This window comes from Schistocerca gregaria, chromosome 10 (assembly GCF_023897955.1).
Source record: "Schistocerca gregaria isolate iqSchGreg1 chromosome 10, iqSchGreg1.2, whole genome shotgun sequence".
In the NCBI taxonomy this organism is placed as follows: Eukaryota; Metazoa; Arthropoda; class Insecta; order Orthoptera; family Acrididae; genus Schistocerca; species Schistocerca gregaria.
Window position 1 is genome coordinate 131,604,248 of NC_064929.1, and position 21,691 is coordinate 131,625,938.

General features: G+C 42.9%; 1 protein-coding gene across 1 annotated transcript in view; it reads left to right on the plus strand.

Moving 5' to 3' along the window:
- Positions 1 to 6,451: 6,451 nt before the first annotated feature.
- Positions 6,452 to 21,691, plus strand: part of LOC126293199 (serine/threonine-protein kinase fray2-like) — a 98,379-nt gene continuing 83,139 nt past the window's right edge. The window contains exon 1 of the mRNA XM_049986323.1: positions 6,452 to 6,593. Within this exon, the coding sequence (XP_049842280.1) occupies positions 6,510 to 6,593 (84 nt within the window). The 5' untranslated portion in view covers positions 6,452 to 6,509. The remainder of the gene's footprint in view (positions 6,594 to 21,691) is intronic.

Consider the following 21,691-nt stretch of genomic DNA (forward strand, 5'->3'; position numbering starts at 1 on the left):
ACACCATCACAGTCATACACGAGAATCACCATAACTTTAGACCGCTCCATTCGCACCATCAACAGAACAGGCTGTGCTAACGGTATACTACGCCTTCCACATCGCTGGCAACGGGTTCTACACGACGCTGGTGACTACTTTGAAGGACAGTAACAGGCGAAAACATGTAACTCTTTTGTATCGGTTGTGAATAAACAGTTGCCACTATTTAAGTTCCAACCCTCGTACAAACGGAGTAGACAGGAAAAACGTTAACACAAAATAGGAACAGCGTGCCTACATAACAGTTTCTTAACAGAGCTACAAGAACCGACGGAAGATCCGTTGGAATTCGATTACTCGATAAATAGTACAATTCTCAAGGCTGTCAATTCAACTAAGTACCTGGGTGTTAAAATTACGAACAACTTCAGTTGGAAGGACCACATAGATAACATTGTCGGGAAGGCGAGCCAAAGGTTGCGTTTCATTGGCAGGACACTTAGAAGATGCAACAAGTCCACTAAAGAGACAGCTTACACTACACTCGTTCGTCCTCTGTTAGAATATTGCTGCGCGGTGTGGGATCCTTACCAGGTGGGATTGACGGAGGACATCGAAAGGCTGCAAAAAAGGGCAGCTCGTTTTGTATTATCGCGTTATAGGGGAGAGAGTGTGGCAGATATGATACACGAGTTGGGATGGAAGTCATTACAGCATAGACGTTTTTCGTCGCGGCGAGACCTTTTTACGAAATTACAGTCACCAACTTTCTCTTCCGAATGCGAAAATATTTTGTTGAGCCCAACCTACATAGGTAGGAATGATCATCAAAATAAAATAAGAGAAATCAGAGCTCGAACAGAAAGGTTTAGGTGTTCGTTTTTCCCGCTCGCTGTTCGGGAGTGGAATTGTAGAGAGATAGTATGATTGTGGTTCGATGAACCCTCTGCCAAGCACTTAAATGTGAATTGCAGAGTAGTCATGTAGATGTAGATGTAGATGTAGAAGATTCAGTTAACATGATAATAAAACTTTTTGCACTTCACACTACAGAAGAAAGTGTACGACAATCGAGTGCTCTGCGCCGCAGAGATTACGCCAGTCAGCGAGGCGATGCTTACTACTCGATTGGATCTGCACACAACCGACACCTTATGCGTCACTATTTGTTTACTGATGAAGTCACATTAAAGATCTGCGGAAAAGTTAATGAAACGCAACTGTCTCATACGAAGTCGCGAGCCACATCACGCTATCACGAAATGCCAAAGAGCAAGAGCGCTGCTGACACTGTTGTGTTCCATTAGGCAGGAGCATCCTCTCTTTCTGCCCTCACAGTGGAAGAGTACATAAACTGCTAGATCCGTCAGTAGGTGGGTAGCAGACTGTGGCCGTAGAGATCACCTGATACCTCACCCTTGGAGTTTCCACGTGAGTGGACGTAAAGTGAAGGGATACAGAATAAAGGTAAGGGGCCGTCAGGATGAAACGTCGGCTATTTCACAACAGAGACTATGCTTCAGAACGTATTTAGGTCCGCGAGTAGTGCTTCGAAATGGCATTGACAATAATCTTACGAGATTATTATGTAAATGCATCCATTTTGGGAAATGGGCCGTGACTTTATGACCGCCCTGGATTATAGACTCAGGATCACCCTGACGGCGCAGTACAGCACGGAGTAACGGGTGTCTCTCTCGCTTTTTAAAATCGGCTTATTTGCCTTTTTGCCGTCTGCGAGTGTCTTCACACACGTCTCACCCCTTCAGGACTCTCTCAGTACTCGCCTCTTGTACTTTCTACTCAAGTGTGGAAATTGAAATAGTCATGGACTCCGATACAGTGACAGCCTGCACATCTGATACACCGGAGGCAGCATCGTAATTATAACCAGGTGTTACAAGCAAGATATTTTGTACGATCCATCTGCGCGATATTTATAAATAAATGTTAAACAAAACCATTTGTACTTTCGACAGCAAAATACCGGTTAGTTCAAGAGCAATAGTAAATATTTTACGGAGTGATAGTCTAAACTAACTTCGCTCCGTGGCACACGTGTGTAATTTTTCCTGACTACAGAGATAGATCTGGTTATAGAAATAAGTTTACATTTTGCCTGTCAATACTCCTGTTGTTAAGTGTCATTTACCGATTCTTCCGCTTTTTCATATTAGGTCCAGTGTGCTGCCACCTACTGCCAGGTACTCCATATCAGCGACCTCAGTAGTCAGTACACATCGTGAGACAGCAGAATGGCTGCGTTCGGCGGAACTCACGGACTTCGAACATGGTCAGCTGACTGGGTGTCACTTGTGTCATACGTCTGTACGCGAGATTTCCACACTTCTACACATACCTAGGTTCACTGTTTCCGATGTGATACTGAAGTGGAAACGTGAAGGAACATGTGCAGTACAAAAGAGTACAGACCGATCTAGTCTGTTGACTGACAGAGTCCGCCGACAGTTGAAGCGCGTCATAATGTGTAATAGGCAGACGTCTATCCAGACCATCACACAGGGATTCCAAACTGCATTAGGATCCACTGCAAGTACTCTGACAGTTAGGCAGGAGGTGAGAAAACTTGGATTTCGTGGTCGAGCGGCTGCTCATAAGCCACACATGACACCTGTAAGTGCCAAACGACGCCTCGATTGTTGTAAGGAGCGTAAACATTGGACGATTGAACAATGGAAACCCGGCCGGAGTGGCCGAGCGGTTCTAGGCGCAACAGTCTGGAGCCGCGCGACCGCTACGGTCGCAGGTTCGAATCCTGCCTCGGGCATGGATGTGTGTGATGTCCTTGGGTTAGTTAGGTTTAAGTAGTTCTAAGTTCTAGGGGACTGATGACCTCAGAAGTTAAGGTGCTCAGAGTCATTTGAACTATTTTAAAATTCGGAGTCGGTGGTGTTGTGATGTGGCTGTGTTTTTGATGGAGGGACTTCCAACCTTTGTTGTTTTGCGTCGCACTATCACAAGGAAACACTGGAACACGCAATACTGACCCTACGACTTATCTTAGAAGAAAGATTAAGGAAAGGCGAACCTACGTTCCCAGCATTTGTAGACTTCGAGAAAGCTTTTGACAATGTTGACTGGAATACTCTCTTTCAAAATCTAAAGGTAGCAGGGATAAAATACAGGGAGCGAAAGGCTATTTACAATTCGTACAGAAACCAGATGGCAGTTATAAGAGTCGGGGAACATGAAAGGGAAGCAGTGGTTGGGAAGGGAGTGAGACAGGGTTGTAGCCTCTCCCCGATGTTATTCAATCTGTATATTGAGCAAGCAGTAAAGGAAACAAAAGAAACATTCGGAGTAGGTATTAAATTCCACGGAGAAGCAATACACACTCTGAGGTTTGCCGATGACATTGTAATTCTGTCAGAGACAGCAAAGGACTTGGAAGAGCAGTTGAATGGAATGGGCAGTGTCTTGAAAGGAGGATATATGATGAACATCAACAAAAGCAAAACGAGGATAATGGAATGTAGTCGAATTAAGTCGGGTGATGCTGGGGGAATTAGATTAGGAAATGAGACACTTAAAGTACTAAAGGAGTTTTGCTATTTGGGGAGCAAAATAACTGATGATGGTCGAAGTGGAGAGGATATAAAATGTAGACTGGCAGTGGCAAGGAAAGCGTTTCTGAAAAAGAGAAATTTGTTAACATCGAGTATAGATTTAAGTGTCAGGAAGTCATTTCTGAAAGTATTTGTATGGAGTGTAGCCATGTATGGAAGTGAAACATGGACGACAAATAGTTTGGACAAGAAGAGAATAGAAGCTTTCGAAATATGGTGCTACAGAAGAATGCTGAAGATTAGATGGGTAGATCACATAACTAATGAGGAGGTATTGAATAGGATTGGGAAGAAGAGAAGTTTGTGGCTCAACTTGACCAGAAGAAGGGATCGGTTGGTAGGACATTTTATGAGGCATCAAGGGATCGCCAATTTGGCACTGGAGGGCAGCGTGGAGGGTAAAAATCGTAGAGGGAGACCAAGAGATGAATACACTAAGCAGCTTCAGAAGGATGTAGGTTGCAGTAGGTACTGGGAGATGAAGAAGCTTGCACAGGATAGAGTAGCATGGAGAGCTGCATCAAACCAGTCTGAGGACTGAAGACCGCAACAACAAACAACATCACAAGACAAGCTATACTGATATTTTAAGCACCCTCTTGCTTCCCACTTTTCAGGGATGGAGACTGCATCTTTCAGCACGATCGAGCACCATAATGGACGGCCCTGTAATAGACTGGCCTTCACAGAGTCCTGAGCTGAATCCTTTATAACACGTTTAGGATGTTTTGAAACGCCGACTTCGTGCCAGGCCTCACCGTCCGATATCGATACCTCTCCTCAGTGCAGAATGTACTACCATTCTCCAAGAAACCTTCCAGCACCTGATTGAACGTATGCCTGCGAGAGTGGAAACTGCTATCAAGGCTAAGGGTGGGCCAACACCATATTGAATTGCAGCGTTACCGATGGAGGGCGCCACAAACTTGTCATTTTACATGAAATTTTGTCATATGATGACATGATGGAGACCGTGGCTGTTGTTTGAAGACAAATGTTGATGGTGTTAGGATAGCAACCAGCCACAAATTTACTCATTTCCTTTATTTATTCAAAGGAAACCGTTACCGGTTTCGAATCGTTGTGATTGATCCTCAGACGGTTTACACGCTTTCTTTATGACATTTGGTGTGTTTTTATAGATTAATTGCCCTAAAATATAAATAAAACATAATTATAAACACGTCACACACAGATGGTTGCGTTACAGATTTTCGTTCCGTGTGACTTACGTGAAACGTCGGTTTCGAGTGTTTGTTTTCATAACATTCATTCAACCGATGTAAATGTATTCCCACTGCATCTTCGTTGTTGCACACGTCAAATGGTACGATATATCATAGCATCTGTGATACTCATATGTTTGTAAGCTCTTTGTATGTATCAAAACATGTGGTGCGTGGTTGAAATGATCTCAGCGACAAATCTAAAGTGTACAGCGAGAACTATTTACGTGTGCAACAACGAAGATGCAGTGGGAATGCATTTACATCGGTTGGACGAATGTTATGAAAACAAACACACGAAACCGACGTTTCACGTAAGTCACACGGAACGAAAATCTGTAACGCAACCATCTGTGTGTGGCGTATTTATAATTGTTTTATTTATATTTTAGAACAATTAATCTATAAAAACACACCAAATGTCATAAAGAAAGCGTGTAAACCGTCTGAGGATGAACCACAACGATTCGAAACCGGTAACGGTTTCCTTTGAATAAATTGTTGTTGTGGTCTTCAGTCCTAAGAATGGTTTGATGCAGCTCTCCATGCTACTCTATCCTGTGCAAGCTTCTTCATCTCCCAGTACCTACTGCAACCTACATCCTTCTGAATTTGCTTAGTGTATTCATCTCTTGGTCTCCCTCTACGATTTTTACCCTCCACACTGCCCTCCAATGCTAAATTTGTGATCCTCTGATGCCTCAGAACATGTCCTACCAACCGATCCCTCCTTCTAGTCAAGTTGTGCCACAAACTCCTCTTCTCCCCAATTCTATTCAATACCTCCTCGTTGCTTATGTGATCTACCCATCTAATCTTCAGTATTCTTCTGTAGCACCACATTTCGAAAGCTTCTAATGTCTTCTTGTCCAAACTATTTATCGTCCATGTTTCACTTCCATACATGGCTACACTCCATACAAATACTTTCAGAAATGACTTCCTGACACGTAAATCTATACTCGATCTTAACAAATTTCTCTTCTTCAGAAACGCTCTCCTTGCCATTGCCAGTATACATTTTATATCCTCTCTACTTCGACCATCGTCAGTTATTTTGCTCCCGAAATAGCAAAATTCCCTTACTACTTTACGTGTCTCATTTCCTAATCTAATTCCCTCAGCGTCACCCGACTTAATTCGACTACATTCCATTACCCTCGTTTTGCTTTTGTTAATGTTCATCTTATATCCTCCTTTCAAGACACTGTCCATTCCATTCAACTGCTCTTCCAAGTCCTTTGGTGAAAGGAACTGAAAGTAAATTTGTGGCTGGTTGCTGTCCTAACACCAACATTTGTCACTTTCAGCCAGGTGTCCGGAACCTTTGATCACACAGTGTATCTAGGAAACTGTTCGCAACAGGGCATGTCCCCCTACGAGGTTTTTTGCTAGAAGCGGGCGCTCCTGTCGTATCCACGAGCCTTACTCCTGAGACCTCTTGCATCAGCGTTGTGGTGGTCCGGTCCCGGCGTGACGTCACAAGTGCGACGTGGAAGCCGGGCTACGCACATGATACACACACCCCGGCTCGTCGTTGCATCAGCCTGCCCGCACTCGCCCGGCCGCCGGCCAATGGCGCGTTGCCACGTCACGGGACTCGCTCGGGGGTGGCTGGGAGCGCGCGGGAGCGGCGTCAGTCTAGCCTCGCGCGCGGCCGAGAGCAGACGTCGCGCCCGAGAGTGCAGCCAAGGCGGCCAGTCTACGCCGTACTATGAGCGACCGGCGCGTGGCTCTCGCCATGGCCCTGCTGCAGCTGCTGTTAGCCAGCGCGCCCCCGTCGGCGGACGCCTCGCTGGTCAGTACTCGCGCTGGCCCGGCTCCCTCACACGGACAGCCCGGCGTGAGGCTCGGCTCGCTGAGTACAGCGTAGCCGCTCTCTCGCTGGCAAAGCCGCGCCACCTAAACACGGCCGCCGTCACTTTCGGGCCGGGCACGATGCCAGCGGCGTGTGTTTATTTCCGCGTGTGGGCAACCGGCACACACCGAGAGCTGACCTTGAGAAACTTGCGGCGGCTACCGCTTCGCCCCCTTGCCTCACGCTGTGTTGTCTGTGGGATGCGAGCCGTGCCGCTACGATAATAATACGGTCCTTGTTTACTCATTACTAGACCACGGATTTTTAGGTCGTGAAAAAGTGTGTTTTAGGCACCTAAAATAGGCTCCTTCAGTAGCTCATTTAGGCTATATAAAACCTAAGATAGCTTCTAATAAAAATGATGCAGAGAAAATAAAAGTAAATTAAAATACACAGTGTTGACAGTATGAACATCTTATTTAATCATTAAAACAAGGAGAATGAATATTTACACAGTTACAGAGCACAGCAATCTACAACATTAATCTTGAACATAACTCCAAATATTTTTGAGTTCCTGCAAGATTAAGATCTCCGTAAAAATAGATGTGGCAATGGTTTAATTAAAACATTCGTAGTTTCACATATTCTGACCATAGTTGTCTTCACAATAAACAACCAAAATCTTTACTAGGTTTTCTAGTGAAAAACTGTGGCGCTTGTCAGTCAGAATCAATTTATACGTTGAAAAAGAACGTTCTACATCAACAGATGTGACAGGGACGTACTTCATTTTCAGCACATGTTGGACAGGAATGCTGCACTCAGGAGTGCTGGATTTGCCACTAAGTATATCGGCAGCTGCATACAACTCCTTCAGGGTACTTTTTAGCATTTTGATGCCGAAATAGGCAAAATTAGGCGTCAACGTCGAAATACGCAATTTTAGGTCCTGTAGAACTAACGGTATTCAGTTTAGTTAGTCATGAAACGCAGAAGTACCAACTTATATGCAAATTGGAGCTTAGGAAAAAAATAGGATTTAACCTAAAGATCCGTGATCTATTTTTTACATATCAATAATAAAACACCCATAAAGAGTATTTGGTATTAACAGGGATAGCGATATAAAAAATTAAAAAGACCGAAGTGTTAGGCAAATACGAAGCGTGAGCGCATATCAGCTAGCCACCTTGGTGCACGCACGGAAGAAAATATCTTTTCCCATCTGTCGTATAGTCTGGAAAAACTTGGAGCCACTGTCTTATATTACGAAATAGGCACTTTTTAGGATATTAAAGCCGAAATAGGCACTAACGTCGAAATAGGCTTTTTAGGTCCTATAGAATTAACGCTATTACGTGTAAAGAGTCATGAAACGCATAAGTACAAATTTTTATACAAATAGGCACTCAGGAACAAAATAGGTTTTTACCTAAAATCTGCGGTCTACTCATTACCACTCTACACATGACTTGCTCCACAGCGTTCAGTTTCTATTGTTACGTTATGTTAACCGGGGACCTAGAAACGACGGAGAGGCTCCGTCCCCGCCGCAGCCGCAGTGGTCCACAACCCCACCACGACTACCGCAGTCCACTTCACCCCTCCACCACCCCACACCGAACCCAGGGTTATTGTGCGGTTGGGCCCCCGGTGGACCCCCCCCCCCCCCCTCCCCCAGGGAACGTCTCACACCAGACGAGTGTAACCCCTATGTTTGCGTGGTAGAGTAATGGTGGTGTACGCGTACGTGGAGAACTTGTTTGCCCAGCAATAGCCGACATAGTGTAGCTGAGGCGAAATAAGGGGAACCAGCCCGTATTCGCCGAGGCAGATGGAAAACCGCCTAAAAACCATCCACAGACTGGCCGGCTCACGAGACCTCGACACAAATCCGCCGGGCGGATTCGTGCCGGGGACCAGGCGCTCCTTCCCGCTCGGAAAGCCGTGCGTTACACCCCACGGCCAAGGGGGTGGGGAATTTCTATTGTTACTCCACACAGGTTTTTTTTTTTTTAAAAAAAAAAGGGTCAAATGGCTCTGAGCACTATGGGACTTAACTTCTGAGGTCATCAGTCCCCTAGAACTACTTAATCCTAACTAACCTAAGGACATCACACACATCCACGCCCGAGGCAGGATTAGAACCTGCGACTGTAGTGGTCGCACGGTTTCAGACTGTAGCACCTAGAACCGCTCGGCTAGCTGGGCGGGCAGTTTCTATTGTTACTCCACACGGGCACAATCCGACGTACCTTTTAAAATCAAATCAAATGGTTCAAATGGCTCTGAGCATTATGGGACTTAACTTCTGAGGCCATTAGTCCCCTAGAACTTCGAACTACTTAAACCTAACTAACCTAAAGACATCACACACATCCATGCCCAAGGCAGGATTCGTGGCGGTAGCGCGGTTCCAGACTGTAGCGCCTAGAACCGCTCGGCCACCCCGGCAGTCTACCTTTTAAACAAATCTTTGTCTCTCCCTGCAGACATTCAACATTTCCTAAACGCGCATCTAATCTGAAGGAGAGGCGAGATGACTCAGCAAAGCGTCGAAAAAGCTGATAGAGTTCTATTGGAATTCGTTAAAAAGTGGATGACTTTCCTCCAGAAAGCTGCTAATTTTCTTTCACCTAAAAATAAAACTATAAAACCTTCGTGCCTGTGAACTTTCTAATATCCAAAGTTATTAGACGAATTTCCATGAGGGTTTCACAGGTTACTACAGCGTACGTTTGGCCAACATACAGGCTTTATTTCATCAAAAGCGGACCGAGAGGGAAAATGTAATTTAGAATGCTCAGATTAGTAGTTCGCATGCTACCTTAGTCAGGGCATGGTACACCAAAGAATTAGTAGATGGCGCTGTTAGTTTCCTTTAGGTCAGTGACAGAAGTATTTTCGGAAGTATATGTCAGTGAGGATTAAGCACCCTAGTCTTATACTTGTGATTACAATTACTAAACTTACTTTGCTAGGGTATAGAAATTTGCTGAATTCGCTTCCTGTATTCAAAGCTAGACGAAATTGCTTTGCTTGCTCGTAAGATTTCGTTTATATTTGACTTCCTGGTTAGTAAAAAGGAATTTATTGAAAAAGTGATGCTATAAGTGTTTCGTTTTTACCCACTGTCATATGTAATCCTAGAAATTTGTGGTATGCTATGCCCCTTCTTTAACTTCCGTCGCGAAGCACGTATGTATAGCTTGTTTCCGAAATAATTATCTAAAGCGGACGACAAATATGATAATGAACAAGTTACAACGATAGGTTTAGAAAGTTTCACCATTTATTACCTACAATGTTGATATTTTGTGCATACGTCTTTCATAATCCATTGTATGAAATAACACGTACGTTTCTTCCGTGCGTAGTTGTACAAGAGCGCACTACGATAGCTCCCTTCGTCGGAGGTTCGAGTCCTCTCTCGGGCGTGTGTGTGTGTTTTGTCCTTAGCGTAAGTTAGATTAAGTAGTGCGTATACCTAGGGACCGATGACCTCAGCAGTTTGGTCCTATACTCCTCAACACATATTTCCACTACGACAGAGGCGCGTACAAAATAATGGACATAATCGTTGCTTCGACCGGAACGTGCAGGAAGTAATGGAACAGGACGACATGACTGCATTCTATGCAGTATTGAGGCTTCCTCAAACCGAAATCAGATCAAAGGGCTAATACAGCCAGTACTAGATTAGAAACGTCTTAACTCTAGAGCCATAAGTAACCATTGAAATCTCGGACTAGGAATACAGAACGTTCCTCCTATTATTCTGTGCACTTATCGTAATTACCGTTTCGCACACCTCCTGTCACCAGTGCTTGCATAGCTTAAACTACTGTTGAGGAAAAGTCGTTTATACGAACCAGATACACCGCGGCAGCATTCGGAAAATCGAAGTCCAGAACAATAAGTAGAGGGACTTGTCGGAATCATACGGCCCTACTCGCTAAGAAATCAATTCCTAAAAGCAGTGAATGCGGGTCGTATGCTGTCTTCTTGCAAGTTAACATTCATCGCTTGGAATACTATTCGACAGGCGTGAGTACGTCACTAACGTTTCCACCACGTGACGAGTGTTTATACGTGCGTATGTCAACATAAGACGGAAAGTGCTCTAGACCATAAGACTTCGCGGAATAGATTTTCTGTAACTGTTTGATAACTGATTATTACCTATCAGAGCAGCAACTCGTCTGTTTACGAAGTATACTACCTCTATACTGATGCGAATACCTCACCTATATTTAATAGTCTCTTGAGTTTTTGTATGGTTACCTCACCCGTTTTCCTCCTCTCTCATGCCATCAAGACATACAAATTCTTGATATTTCGCATTATTCATTATTATGCCAGTTTGATAATGTTGTTGCCTCAATGTGCATTTTCCTCCCACTCTCCATAATTTCGACTATTATGTGTAATGTCTCTGCTTTGATACTGGTTACGCAGATATTGTATGCCTTGGGTTATTGCGTCTGCTCGGTTATCCCCCAGAGAAGTCAAGCTTTTTTACCCATTGTAATCTCAGAGTCAACGATTAGGGAAAGGTTTTGAGGGCAAGCATAATATGCTTGTGATTTCTCGCATTTCCTTTGTCATTTCAAGAAATTAGTGTTACTTGTTTGTTGTCAGTGGATGTTACTGTAGGCTCAAGTGAATATTGGGAAAGAATTTCTTTGTAAGGAGTAAAACGGCAAACGAATGGCTATCTCGATTAAGACAGTCACGTGCCATTCTGCAGAGAGAATATTTTTTTAAATTTCTATTGGCTTCTAGCATACAAACTTTTTAGCCATCACAAATGAATGTACTGATACACATAACAAGGTAACATTTTTTTTTTCAATTCTTCATACATACTGTTTAGGACATACACTCATATGCTTTCATATCAAAACTATTGTAGTCAGATTACAAAACACAGTTGACTGCTAAAAATTTATTTGTTAATTTAAGTTCTTTAATTAAGTTCAATTCATTTTAGATTTTTATGTCTTCTTTCGCTAGAAACGGGGATATGGCATCATTTGTGAGAATCAACCTACATTCATGAAAGTTTGTAGAGTTTGTAACCACTTAGCGTGCTCTTCGGTAGTTCTGTCAGAAACTAACAGATCTAAATCAATATCTACTCCTCACGCTGTATATTTAAACTCGGATATGCAGTGCTGTCGCTCCACGACGTGGCCACCAAAGCCCCTTGTTCACTGAATGTATCACAAGATGCCAAACACCTTTTGTAAATATCAGTTAATACGTAAAACCTCGAACCTGAGCGAATGCATTCATTCAAATACCTGGCTGCTAGTTTATCCACTTTCACGGGCTGATATGACCACGCGAGACACAGATTCAATCACACCCACACTCAGAAAACAAATAATACAATAAACCATTTGAGAAGTAAAATACGCCACTACGCGACACAGATTCAATTACACCCACGCTTAGAAAACAAAGACTACAATAAACCATTTGAGAGGGAAAATACGCTGCTGTAGTGATAATTACTGTCAATTAAGAGTAAGGTGTGGAAACTAGAGTTATAGGAGAATTTCTAAAATGGTTACACAGAGAATAAGTGAACAGAATAGTTTTACTTACGTGTGTTGACAGATCAGTGTAGCAAAAGTTGAAATCAATCGTAATGACGAAGTATTAGTGTGTGGACAGTAGCATATGACGATCTAAATCCTGAAAGGATTTATATTAATCGTAATACTGACTTAATCGCAGTGAGAGTTAGTGGCATCTCTAAGTGGTCTCAACTTGAGCAGCTGGCAACCATACTCTTCGAAACAAGACCTAGGACAGCCGTTTTGACCGAGCGGTTCTAGGCGCTTCAGTCCGGAACCGCGCTATTGCTACGGTTACAGGTTCTAATCCTGCCTCTGGCATGGATGTGTGTGATGTCCTTAGGTTAGTTGGGTTTAACTACTTCTAAGTCTAGGGGACTGATGACCTCAGATGTTAAGTCCCACAATGCGTAGAGCCATTTGAACAAGACCTACCTTTAATTCTGTTTATCTGAAGCAGGTGTTATAATCTCGTTTGTAGCTCACTCAAATCTTATTTCAAAAATAATTCTCATAACATCGAGGTGTGGCAGAAAAGGAAGAAGATATTACTCGCTCTGTAAACTAAGAGGTAATACAAAACTCGGATTATATCATCCGATGGTGAAGTTCTCACTGTGAGGGAAAATTTAGTCTACGAAACTTGACGTGTAAATAAATAAATAACGCAACTGACCTTCGGATTAATATGTACCACTGTTACATATATCTTAAAAGAATTACTTTAACTGTCTATGCAGTCTCAGTTCATCTTTTATTAGGATAACGATTCTGTTGTTACGTAATATAAACAAAGATGGAGTCAGGTTTGAAGTCAGTTATTTACGTTCTCTCGCGATCCGACGTTCTGCTGTTCTCGAAGACTGCTGATCTGCTGTAAAATGGCGGTGACAATCTCAATAATTATTAAAACCATGACCAAACTTGATGTAAAGATTTATGGCTACCTCGTCACGTGTATTAACGGCAGAACACACAGAAGACATAAACTTTGACATTTTTGAGCTGGATATCTGACTGGATCCTACCGTTTTAGCAACTGATGCACACATCATGTATGCACTTCAACAATGCCAGCATCTTAATTGCGCATTAAATACATAGCCGTCCGTTTGTTATTACACTCAAAACAAAAGGGTGGAAACTAAGCTCCCACCTTTCTAAACGCAGTTTTGTGCGAAGTAGGTGCAAGTTCAATGTACAGAATGACTTCAGTCAAATTACTACTCGTCATTAACGCGAAACAATAAAGACCACAACTTCTAGCTCGTCTATCACGAGAATTTGGATAGTATTGTCCAAATTGTTCCGTATTTGCACACTACTAAAACACTCTTTTCACAAACTAACAAGCTGTTCTCAAGAATTTTCCACAGTAACAACTCACATATCTCCGTTCCTTCCTAGAACCAACCCTCCTCAGTTGTGTCCTTTTTCATTCGTCAAACTTTTAAAGAGATATTGTTTTCTCTACTGGTCCTAGACTTTCAGGTATCACAGGTACATTGCGAATAATATTACGACTGAAAACGATAACTTCAATTTACATAACACGTTTCGTTAATTGTTAGTAAACATGAATCGCAGCCGGCCGCTGTGAAGGAGCGATTCTAGGCGCTTCAGTCCGCTGTTGTAGGTCGCAGTTTGGAATCCTGCCTCGGGCTGGATGTGTGTGATATCCCTACGTTAGTTAGGTTTAAGTAGTTCTAAGTCTAGGGGACTGATGACCTCCGATGTTAAATCCCATAGTGCTTAGAGTCATGAATCGCAAGATAGTTGAAGGCAGTTAAATGAAAGAAAGAAAAAGGATAGTTTTTTTGTTGCTCCCTACGAGTTATCGACTTAGTGAAATACTGACACAAGAATACCAAAAAGTCACAGTCACTGCGGCGACACAAATTTAATTTATTGAATAAAAATTGGTTCAACATACATAGACCCGAAAAAAAATTGAACCGCGCGGGATTAGCCGAGCGGTCTCAGGCGCTGCAGTCATGGACTGTGCGGCTGATCCCGACGGAGGTTCGAGTCCTCCCTCGGGCATGGGTGTGTGTGTTGGTCCTTAGGATAATTTAGGTTAAGTAGTGTGTAAGCTTAGGGACTGATGACCTTAGCAGTTAAGTCCCATAAGATTGAACTTGAGCGTACCGACGGGAAGTTACGTCGGACGTAACTCTCTTCGTTGATGTTTGTTTGGCAGCTACACTAGCAGAAGAACTTGACTACTCGTCTTGTGTGTGCTTACGTGATACGTTATAGTAGGGAGGTATTTATTTTAACAATAATTCGCCGTGAGGTCACCGCTTTGAGCCAAAGACGGTTTCCTGTGAAGAAGTTAGCGTTAATAATTGGCAACCAATGCTGTACAGTCGCAATAAAGTCACGAGATGTTCAATTGACTTTATTGCGATTGTACGGCATGCTCGCAGGCCTCAGACGGGATATTATGTCCTGTATATCAAGAAGTTAGGAAACTTACGTGCATGTTACTGCCGAGTCAGTTTACGATTGTTAGCTGATGATCACATTTCATTCATGAATAGACGCACCCGTAAATATGGTTTAAAAATTATGATTCCATTAAAATTGATTGGGTGGTATAGATTGAGAGGTCGCATCATGCGACGCCAAGGTACACTTACTTTGGTAATGCAGGGGAGTGTGAGATGGCACAATATCGTGGTCGGAGATGTAGACTTGAGCGCGGGAACCAGGCTGAAATGAACGCAGGCGGCAGCAGTTAGGTGCAAATCAAGCGGGCAACTAGACCGCACACTCAACACTTCCAGTGCCACTCCCGTGTTACGTTGCTTTCAGTGTTGGAAAGAGTGCCATGTGCGTAACAGTTCTGGCACAACATCTCGGCGAGATCACGCCCATAATATAAAGGGAATGGAGCTACGCCTGAAATGTCACGCGTCTGGCATTCTTTCCGACTTTGAAAACAACGTAAAATTACGCGCTGAGTTGTCAGACGCCAGGTATACGTAAGGCTCTCAAATCCGTTTCGTAAACAGATTTACCAACACCGCTTCTACAAACGTTCCTGTGGACACAGAGATATCGACAGGTGATATCGAGGTCAAGGTTTGCCGCGAAGAAAGTTGCGACATTGGTTTGGGGCGGGCTAGGGAGAAGAAGGGCAAGATTTGCCAACGTCGCAAGCCGACCTCTTTTCGGAGCTCTGTTGTGTATATAGTAGTGGATTTCCTACTTTTGGGTCTTCTTGTTCTTTTTTCTTCTTCTTCTTTCGTTTCACTCTCTTTGGAGTACGCTGGATCAATCATTTCTTTGCACGTTGTTCTTTTCTGAGGGCCCAGTATTTCTTCATTCTTTCCGATCTTCTTTTCCTCTCTTCTTCCGAGATGCAGACTTTTGTGTAGATTCGTCTTGGTACCTAATGTTTTCATCTTTAGTAATTAATTTAGTTGTTCGATCAATAAGTGAATTTTCTGATATCTTGAATTCTACTAGTCCTTTCCTAGTTTCTTTAAACCAGTTAGGTTTCGTTTTGCGATTACGGAAAAAGTCAAAGATTTGTTTAGTTAATCTGATAGAATTCATTCTGAGAAGATGGCTATAAAAATTTGCTCTCCTTTTTCGCAGAGTATCTGAAAGTTTTTCAATTTTGTTGTAGAGAGTTTCATTTTTGATGTATATAATCTTATTGTCTTGAAATTTTGGTCCTATGATTTTTCTTAAAATTTTTCTTTCCTTTAGCTCAAGCTTGTCTATTGGGCCTTTGAAATTCTTGTTTAGTGTTTCTGCTGCATACAGTGCTTCTGGCTTAATCACTGTCTTGTAATGTGCAATTTTGGACCCCCATGAAGGGATTTTTTGTTGTATGCATTTTTTGTTAGTTGGAAGGCCAATTCAAGTTTATTTTTTCTGGATTTCATTGCTTTGCTTTCCCCAGCATTCCAACTGATCCATTCTCCAAGATATTTGAATTATTGTACTATTTCAATCTTTTGTTCATGAACTTTGAGGTATTTACATGAATGTTTGATGTTTGTCAATATTGTAGTTTTTTCAGGGGTGTCTTAGTCTTTATTTATGCATTTTGGTTTCTCTTCGTGACACGCTGCAAACGTTCCTTGACGACTTGTATATTATTTTTCCACTGAACGTTCTGAAAGCGAAAAATATGTAGGCTGTACGATAGCTGATCAGAGAACAATCCGACATTGTGTACAAATAAAAGCAAAAGTTGATGAAGCAATTATTGTCAAATAACGTCTTTGCAGAGAATCAGTTAACTCGACTAAAGAACAGAAACTGGGTTGTTTTTGACGTTAATCGCCCCATAGAAAAAAAGCACAACTGATAAGGTGTACAGTCTATAAATATTAACAGATGTGTTTTTGTATGTACCGGTATATGCAGGGTATTAAAAGAAGTATCTCGTATTTTGAGAGATCGTAAAATGGACCGAAACAAGACAGACATGTCCAGTAAACACGGATTCAAAAACGCTTATAAGAGCGTTGAGTATTCGTTCATCTTCGCATATTTCAAACAGATTTTTTCTACTGGCAAAGTCTTTGCCATCACCAACCACCTAGATTGGAGGATGCGGCAAACATATTGCTCTTTATTATAGTTGAATACAGTATGCAAAAGCCGGCCGCGGTGGTCTCGCGGTTCTAGGCGCGCAGTCCGGAACCGTGCGACTGCTACGGTCGCAGGTTCGAATCCTGCCTCGGGCATGGATGTGTGTGATGTCCTTAGGTTAGTTAGATTTAAGTAGTTCTAAGTTCTAGGGGACTGATGACCACAGCAGTTGAGTCCCATAGTGTTCAGAGCCATTTGAACCATTTGAACCAGTATGCAAAAATATCTGTTGGTGTTGCTACTGCAAACCGTACTCTCAGCGCATATGTTAGTTCTAATGGAACCAGGTTGTGTTCTGATAAGTTTGTGAAATGCTTCAGCACCGTAGTTATGTCCTTGCACTTACCAGCGTAAAAGAAGCCCATTGTCACACGGGAACAGTACTCATCACCTCGTTTATCAAAAATGGTTCAAATGGCTCTGAGCACTAAGGGACTTAACATCTGAGCTCATCAGTCCCCTAGACTTAGAACTACTTAAACCTAACTAACCTAAGAGCATCACACATCCATGCCCTAGGCAGGTTTCGAACCTGCGACCGTAGCAGCAGCGCGGTTCCGGACTGAAGCGCCTAGAACCTCTCGGTCACAACAGCTGGCTCGTAATAGCGAAGAGGTCGCAGCAGAAGAGGTGTATTTCACGCTAGCGAAGAAGAACGAGTGCTGATAAGTCTTAAGCTATGTTTACTGGATATACGTTTCTTCTTTTGGTCCATTCCACTACCTCTCAAATGATGGAACAACCTCTGTGCTTCGAATAGCAAATAAATGTCGTTGTTTTGAAGTGACGTTTTCCTTCGCAGCAGTTAACGATAGAAATATGTTGAAGTTTGCTTAGGAGATTAGTAAAGTTTGTTATTGCTGGTTCCTTAATTCCGATACTATATTCTGTCATTTCGTATGAGAGATAGTATTTCGTAACCTCAGATAGGTGAGTGGCACGAAGACATCTTAAAGTAACAGAAGCCAGTACGATGTTCCCCTTACAATCAAGGTTACCATCACGAGTGCCCCAGGGAAGTGTGGCAGGACCATTGCTATTCTCTGTTTACGTAAATGATCTCTCGGACAGGGTGAGCAGCAATTTACGGTTGTTTACTAACGCTCCAGTTCGTCGTCGATTGGCTGCAGGGGCGTGCAAGATGATTTAGACCGAATTTCTAGTTTGAGCGACGAACAGTAGCTTTTTATAAATGTCGAAAGATGTAAGTTAATTCAGTTGAGTAGAAAGAACAACCCTGTGAAGTTCGAATAAGTCAGTTGTGTGGTGCTTCACACAGTCACGCCGATAAAATATGTAGGCGTGACGATGTAAAGCAATCTGAAATGGAAGGAGCACGTAACGACTTGGTAGTGAAGGCGACTGGCTACCAGGTTTAATTGGGAGAATTTTGTGAAAGTTATAGGCGTACAATGCCTATATAAGACAATAAGTGTCTGGCGCAGTTGTTACATCGTTTATTGCTGCTACAATGGCTGGTTATCAAGTTTAAGTGAGTTTGAACGTGGTGTTACAGTCGGCGCACGAGCGATGGAACACAGCATCTCCGACGTAGCGATGAAGTGGGGATATTCCGGTACGACCATTTCACGAGCGTACCGTGAATATCAGGAATCCGGTAAAACCTCAAATCTCCGACGTCGGTGCAAGAACGGGAGCAAGGACGACAGAAGAGAATCGTCACCTGCCGTTGCGTTCCGTTTGCATTTAGTGAGAATCAAGTTTAAATCTGTGCGTATGTAGCTCGGTGAGGGATTGGCGGATGTGAAGATTGCGGTCGGTGAAAGTCTGTAACACGGACGGACGCTGCGGCGGCCATTCAGCGGTCGCGCCGTGCGGTGTGGCCTTGGAGGGGACAGCCTTCGGCGCAGTACACACACACCAGCTGCCACGACCTCGGCCGCGCCGCAGCTCGTGTGTGAGTCAGCGTGGCGGCGACGCAGCCCTTATTGATCACGGAGCATGCAGCCGCGCCGCAACGTAGCGGTCTCTCCTGTACTCGTCGCGGAAGCAGGTTCTCGTAAACAGTAGTGCGCGCTAAATGCCGTCGCCGCTAGATGCGCAGTCGGACAGAGAAGCGTGGGAGGCCGGCAGTAGTGCTTGCCGAATGCCGGACATTTGCCACACTTGCACTTCGCCAGGTAGCGATCCCTCAGGTAAGGGACGCCCTTCCTCGTACGTCTTCTGGCCGCTTCCTAACCGCCTTCTCCACATCTTACTCGGTACAATCAGTACGTAAGGGACCTTCTTCTCCGACATCTTGGCCAAATACAGAGCTTCTTTTCCGAAATCGAAATATTTACAACTTTTCGGAAACATAAGAAATACCGACGATTATGTCGGTATCTAATTAGTTCTGCCAAGTATAAATATTGATACCTCTGTCTGTACGGTAGCTTCCTTTCACGCTTACTGCTTCCGATAGAAACAGACCCTCGCCATGGGAACAAGAAGAACGATGTAAAGAGAATGCGAATGTACGCTAATCATTTCTTTTTGATCACTGCATTTGTGTCTACTTGAAGTCTACAACTGCATGCGCAAAAGACAATAAGGAAAGAAGAAATAGGAATGTGAATGTTTGAAAAGAGTCCGACGTACTCCATATTAACTTACTTTCTAAAATCCGATATCCCTTGCGGCGAAACATTAGTTAATAAAGTGTAGCGGGACAGTGTTCAAAACATGACTGAAAATACGTTCACTAAATAGAGATAAGTACATCTATAATTAACATGTCGTCTGAAGTCGACGTACAATTGTAAAATGTTAGAAGGAAGGAAATGAAGTAATACAGAATGCTATGGCTGTAACGTACGTTGCTATGCTACATTGTTGAGCTCTGGTATTTACAAGGTCACAGAGGAAACATCCTAGGTTTTGGAGGGAAAAGCCGTAATTGTAATGATCTCCACTACAACAGAAACAAGAAGCACAACTTAAGGAAAAATAATGTAATGTGTGTTCCAGCTCACAAGCGACACTGAAGCAGGTAGTTCCTGTGACTTAGTACGGACAGTTATATTCGACAACCGGAATAAATCAATAACTGGCTCCTTTTACTGACCCCCGGTCTCAGATGAAACAGTTGCTGCACATTTCAAAGAAAACTCGAGTCTCATCGCAAATAGGTACCCTACTCATACAATTATAGTTGGCAGTGACTTCAATCTACCTTCCGTATGTTGACAAAAATACATTTTCAGACCCTACTGTAGATAGAAAACAACTTCCATAATTATTCTAAATGATTTTTATAAAATTATTTTGAACAATTAGTTCACGAGGCCATTCAAATTGTAAATGGTTACGAAAACACACTTGACCTCTTAGCCACAAATAATCCTGAGCATCACAACGGATACAGTCGTAGCGAGGCTCAATTCCGTAACAAAGAAATTTACCAAAACTAAACGCGAAATATATGTATTTATAAAAGCAACTAAAAATTCGGTTGACGTCTTTCTAAGAGACAGTCTCCAATCCTTACAAACTATGAAGACCATATGTGGCTTATGTTCAAAGAAATAGTATCAACAGCACTCCAGAGATTCATACCAAATGAATGAATCAGACGGAACTGCTCCCACATGGTACACAAAACGCGACAGAAAGCTACTGAAGCAGCACCGAAAAAGGCACATATAATTTAGACGACCGCAAAATCTCCAAGATTGGCGAAGTTTTACTGTGGCTCGAAATTTGGTGCGGATTTCAATGCGAGATGCATTTAATAGTTCCCACAACGAAACTCTCTCTAGAAACGTGGCGAAAAATCCGTAGAGATTCTGATCCTATGTTAATGAAACCAGCGGAAAGGCTCAGTAAGTACCTTTACTGCGGGTCGGGTAGTGAGTGTGGAGGAGCAGGAGGAGGGGGAGACGAGGGACCCAACCCTTCGGGACAGGTAGTAAAACCGCGGCAAATGTCCGCCGTGGCAAATGTCCGCACACCTCTAGATGCGCAGTCGGTCGTGGAAGCGTGGAGAGGGCGCTGTGGTAGGGGGAATCGCTCACAGCGCTGTAGGGGAAGTGCCTTTCTAACAAGGGAACCTCCCCATCGCACCCCCCTCAGATTTGGTTAGAAGTTGGCACAGTAGATAGGCCTTGAAAAACTGAACACAGACCAATCGAGAAAACAGGAAGAAGTTGTGTGGAACTACAAACTGAGTAGTCCATGCGCAAGATAGGGAACATTAAGGAGAATATGAGCCGTGGTCCCCTGGTTAGCATGGGCGGCTGTGGAACAAGAGGTTCAAATGGTTCAGATGGCATATATATATATATATATATATATATATATATATATATATATAATGTAAAAAAATGAATATTTATTATATAAAATGACTGGATGAAAATGGGGAAGAAATGGCTTTAAATATTTTTGTTATTTACTCTTTCAGTACGAACTTTGTTGTAGAACACCTTTTTTCTATGTGTGGTAATAAAAATTCATTTAGACAGAATTAAGCACATTTAAAATTACGTGAACTTTAGCAACCCTCTCATGCTGATAAATTCAAACTAACTGACTAATAACATTCATAACTTTGAAAATTATTTAAATTAAATTTTTTTACGCATATCGGCCTTGACACATATTTTCTAGATGCAGTGGGTTTTTAAATATTTACTGAATTCGGTCCCGGCGTTAGCTATGGAACACAAGAGTGTCTCTGTTAGCATACAATGGTTAAATATTGCCAAGCCGACCTGAACGTTTAATTATCATTGACAAAACAGATTTCACTATACGTTTACGTTATTTGCTTTAGAAATCGAAAGAACCAACAGATTAACAACTTCAATGTTAATTATCCGCCTATGACTGCACAAAGATAGGGAACATTAGGAGAATTAGAATAGGGAACATTAAGGAGAATATGAGCCGTGG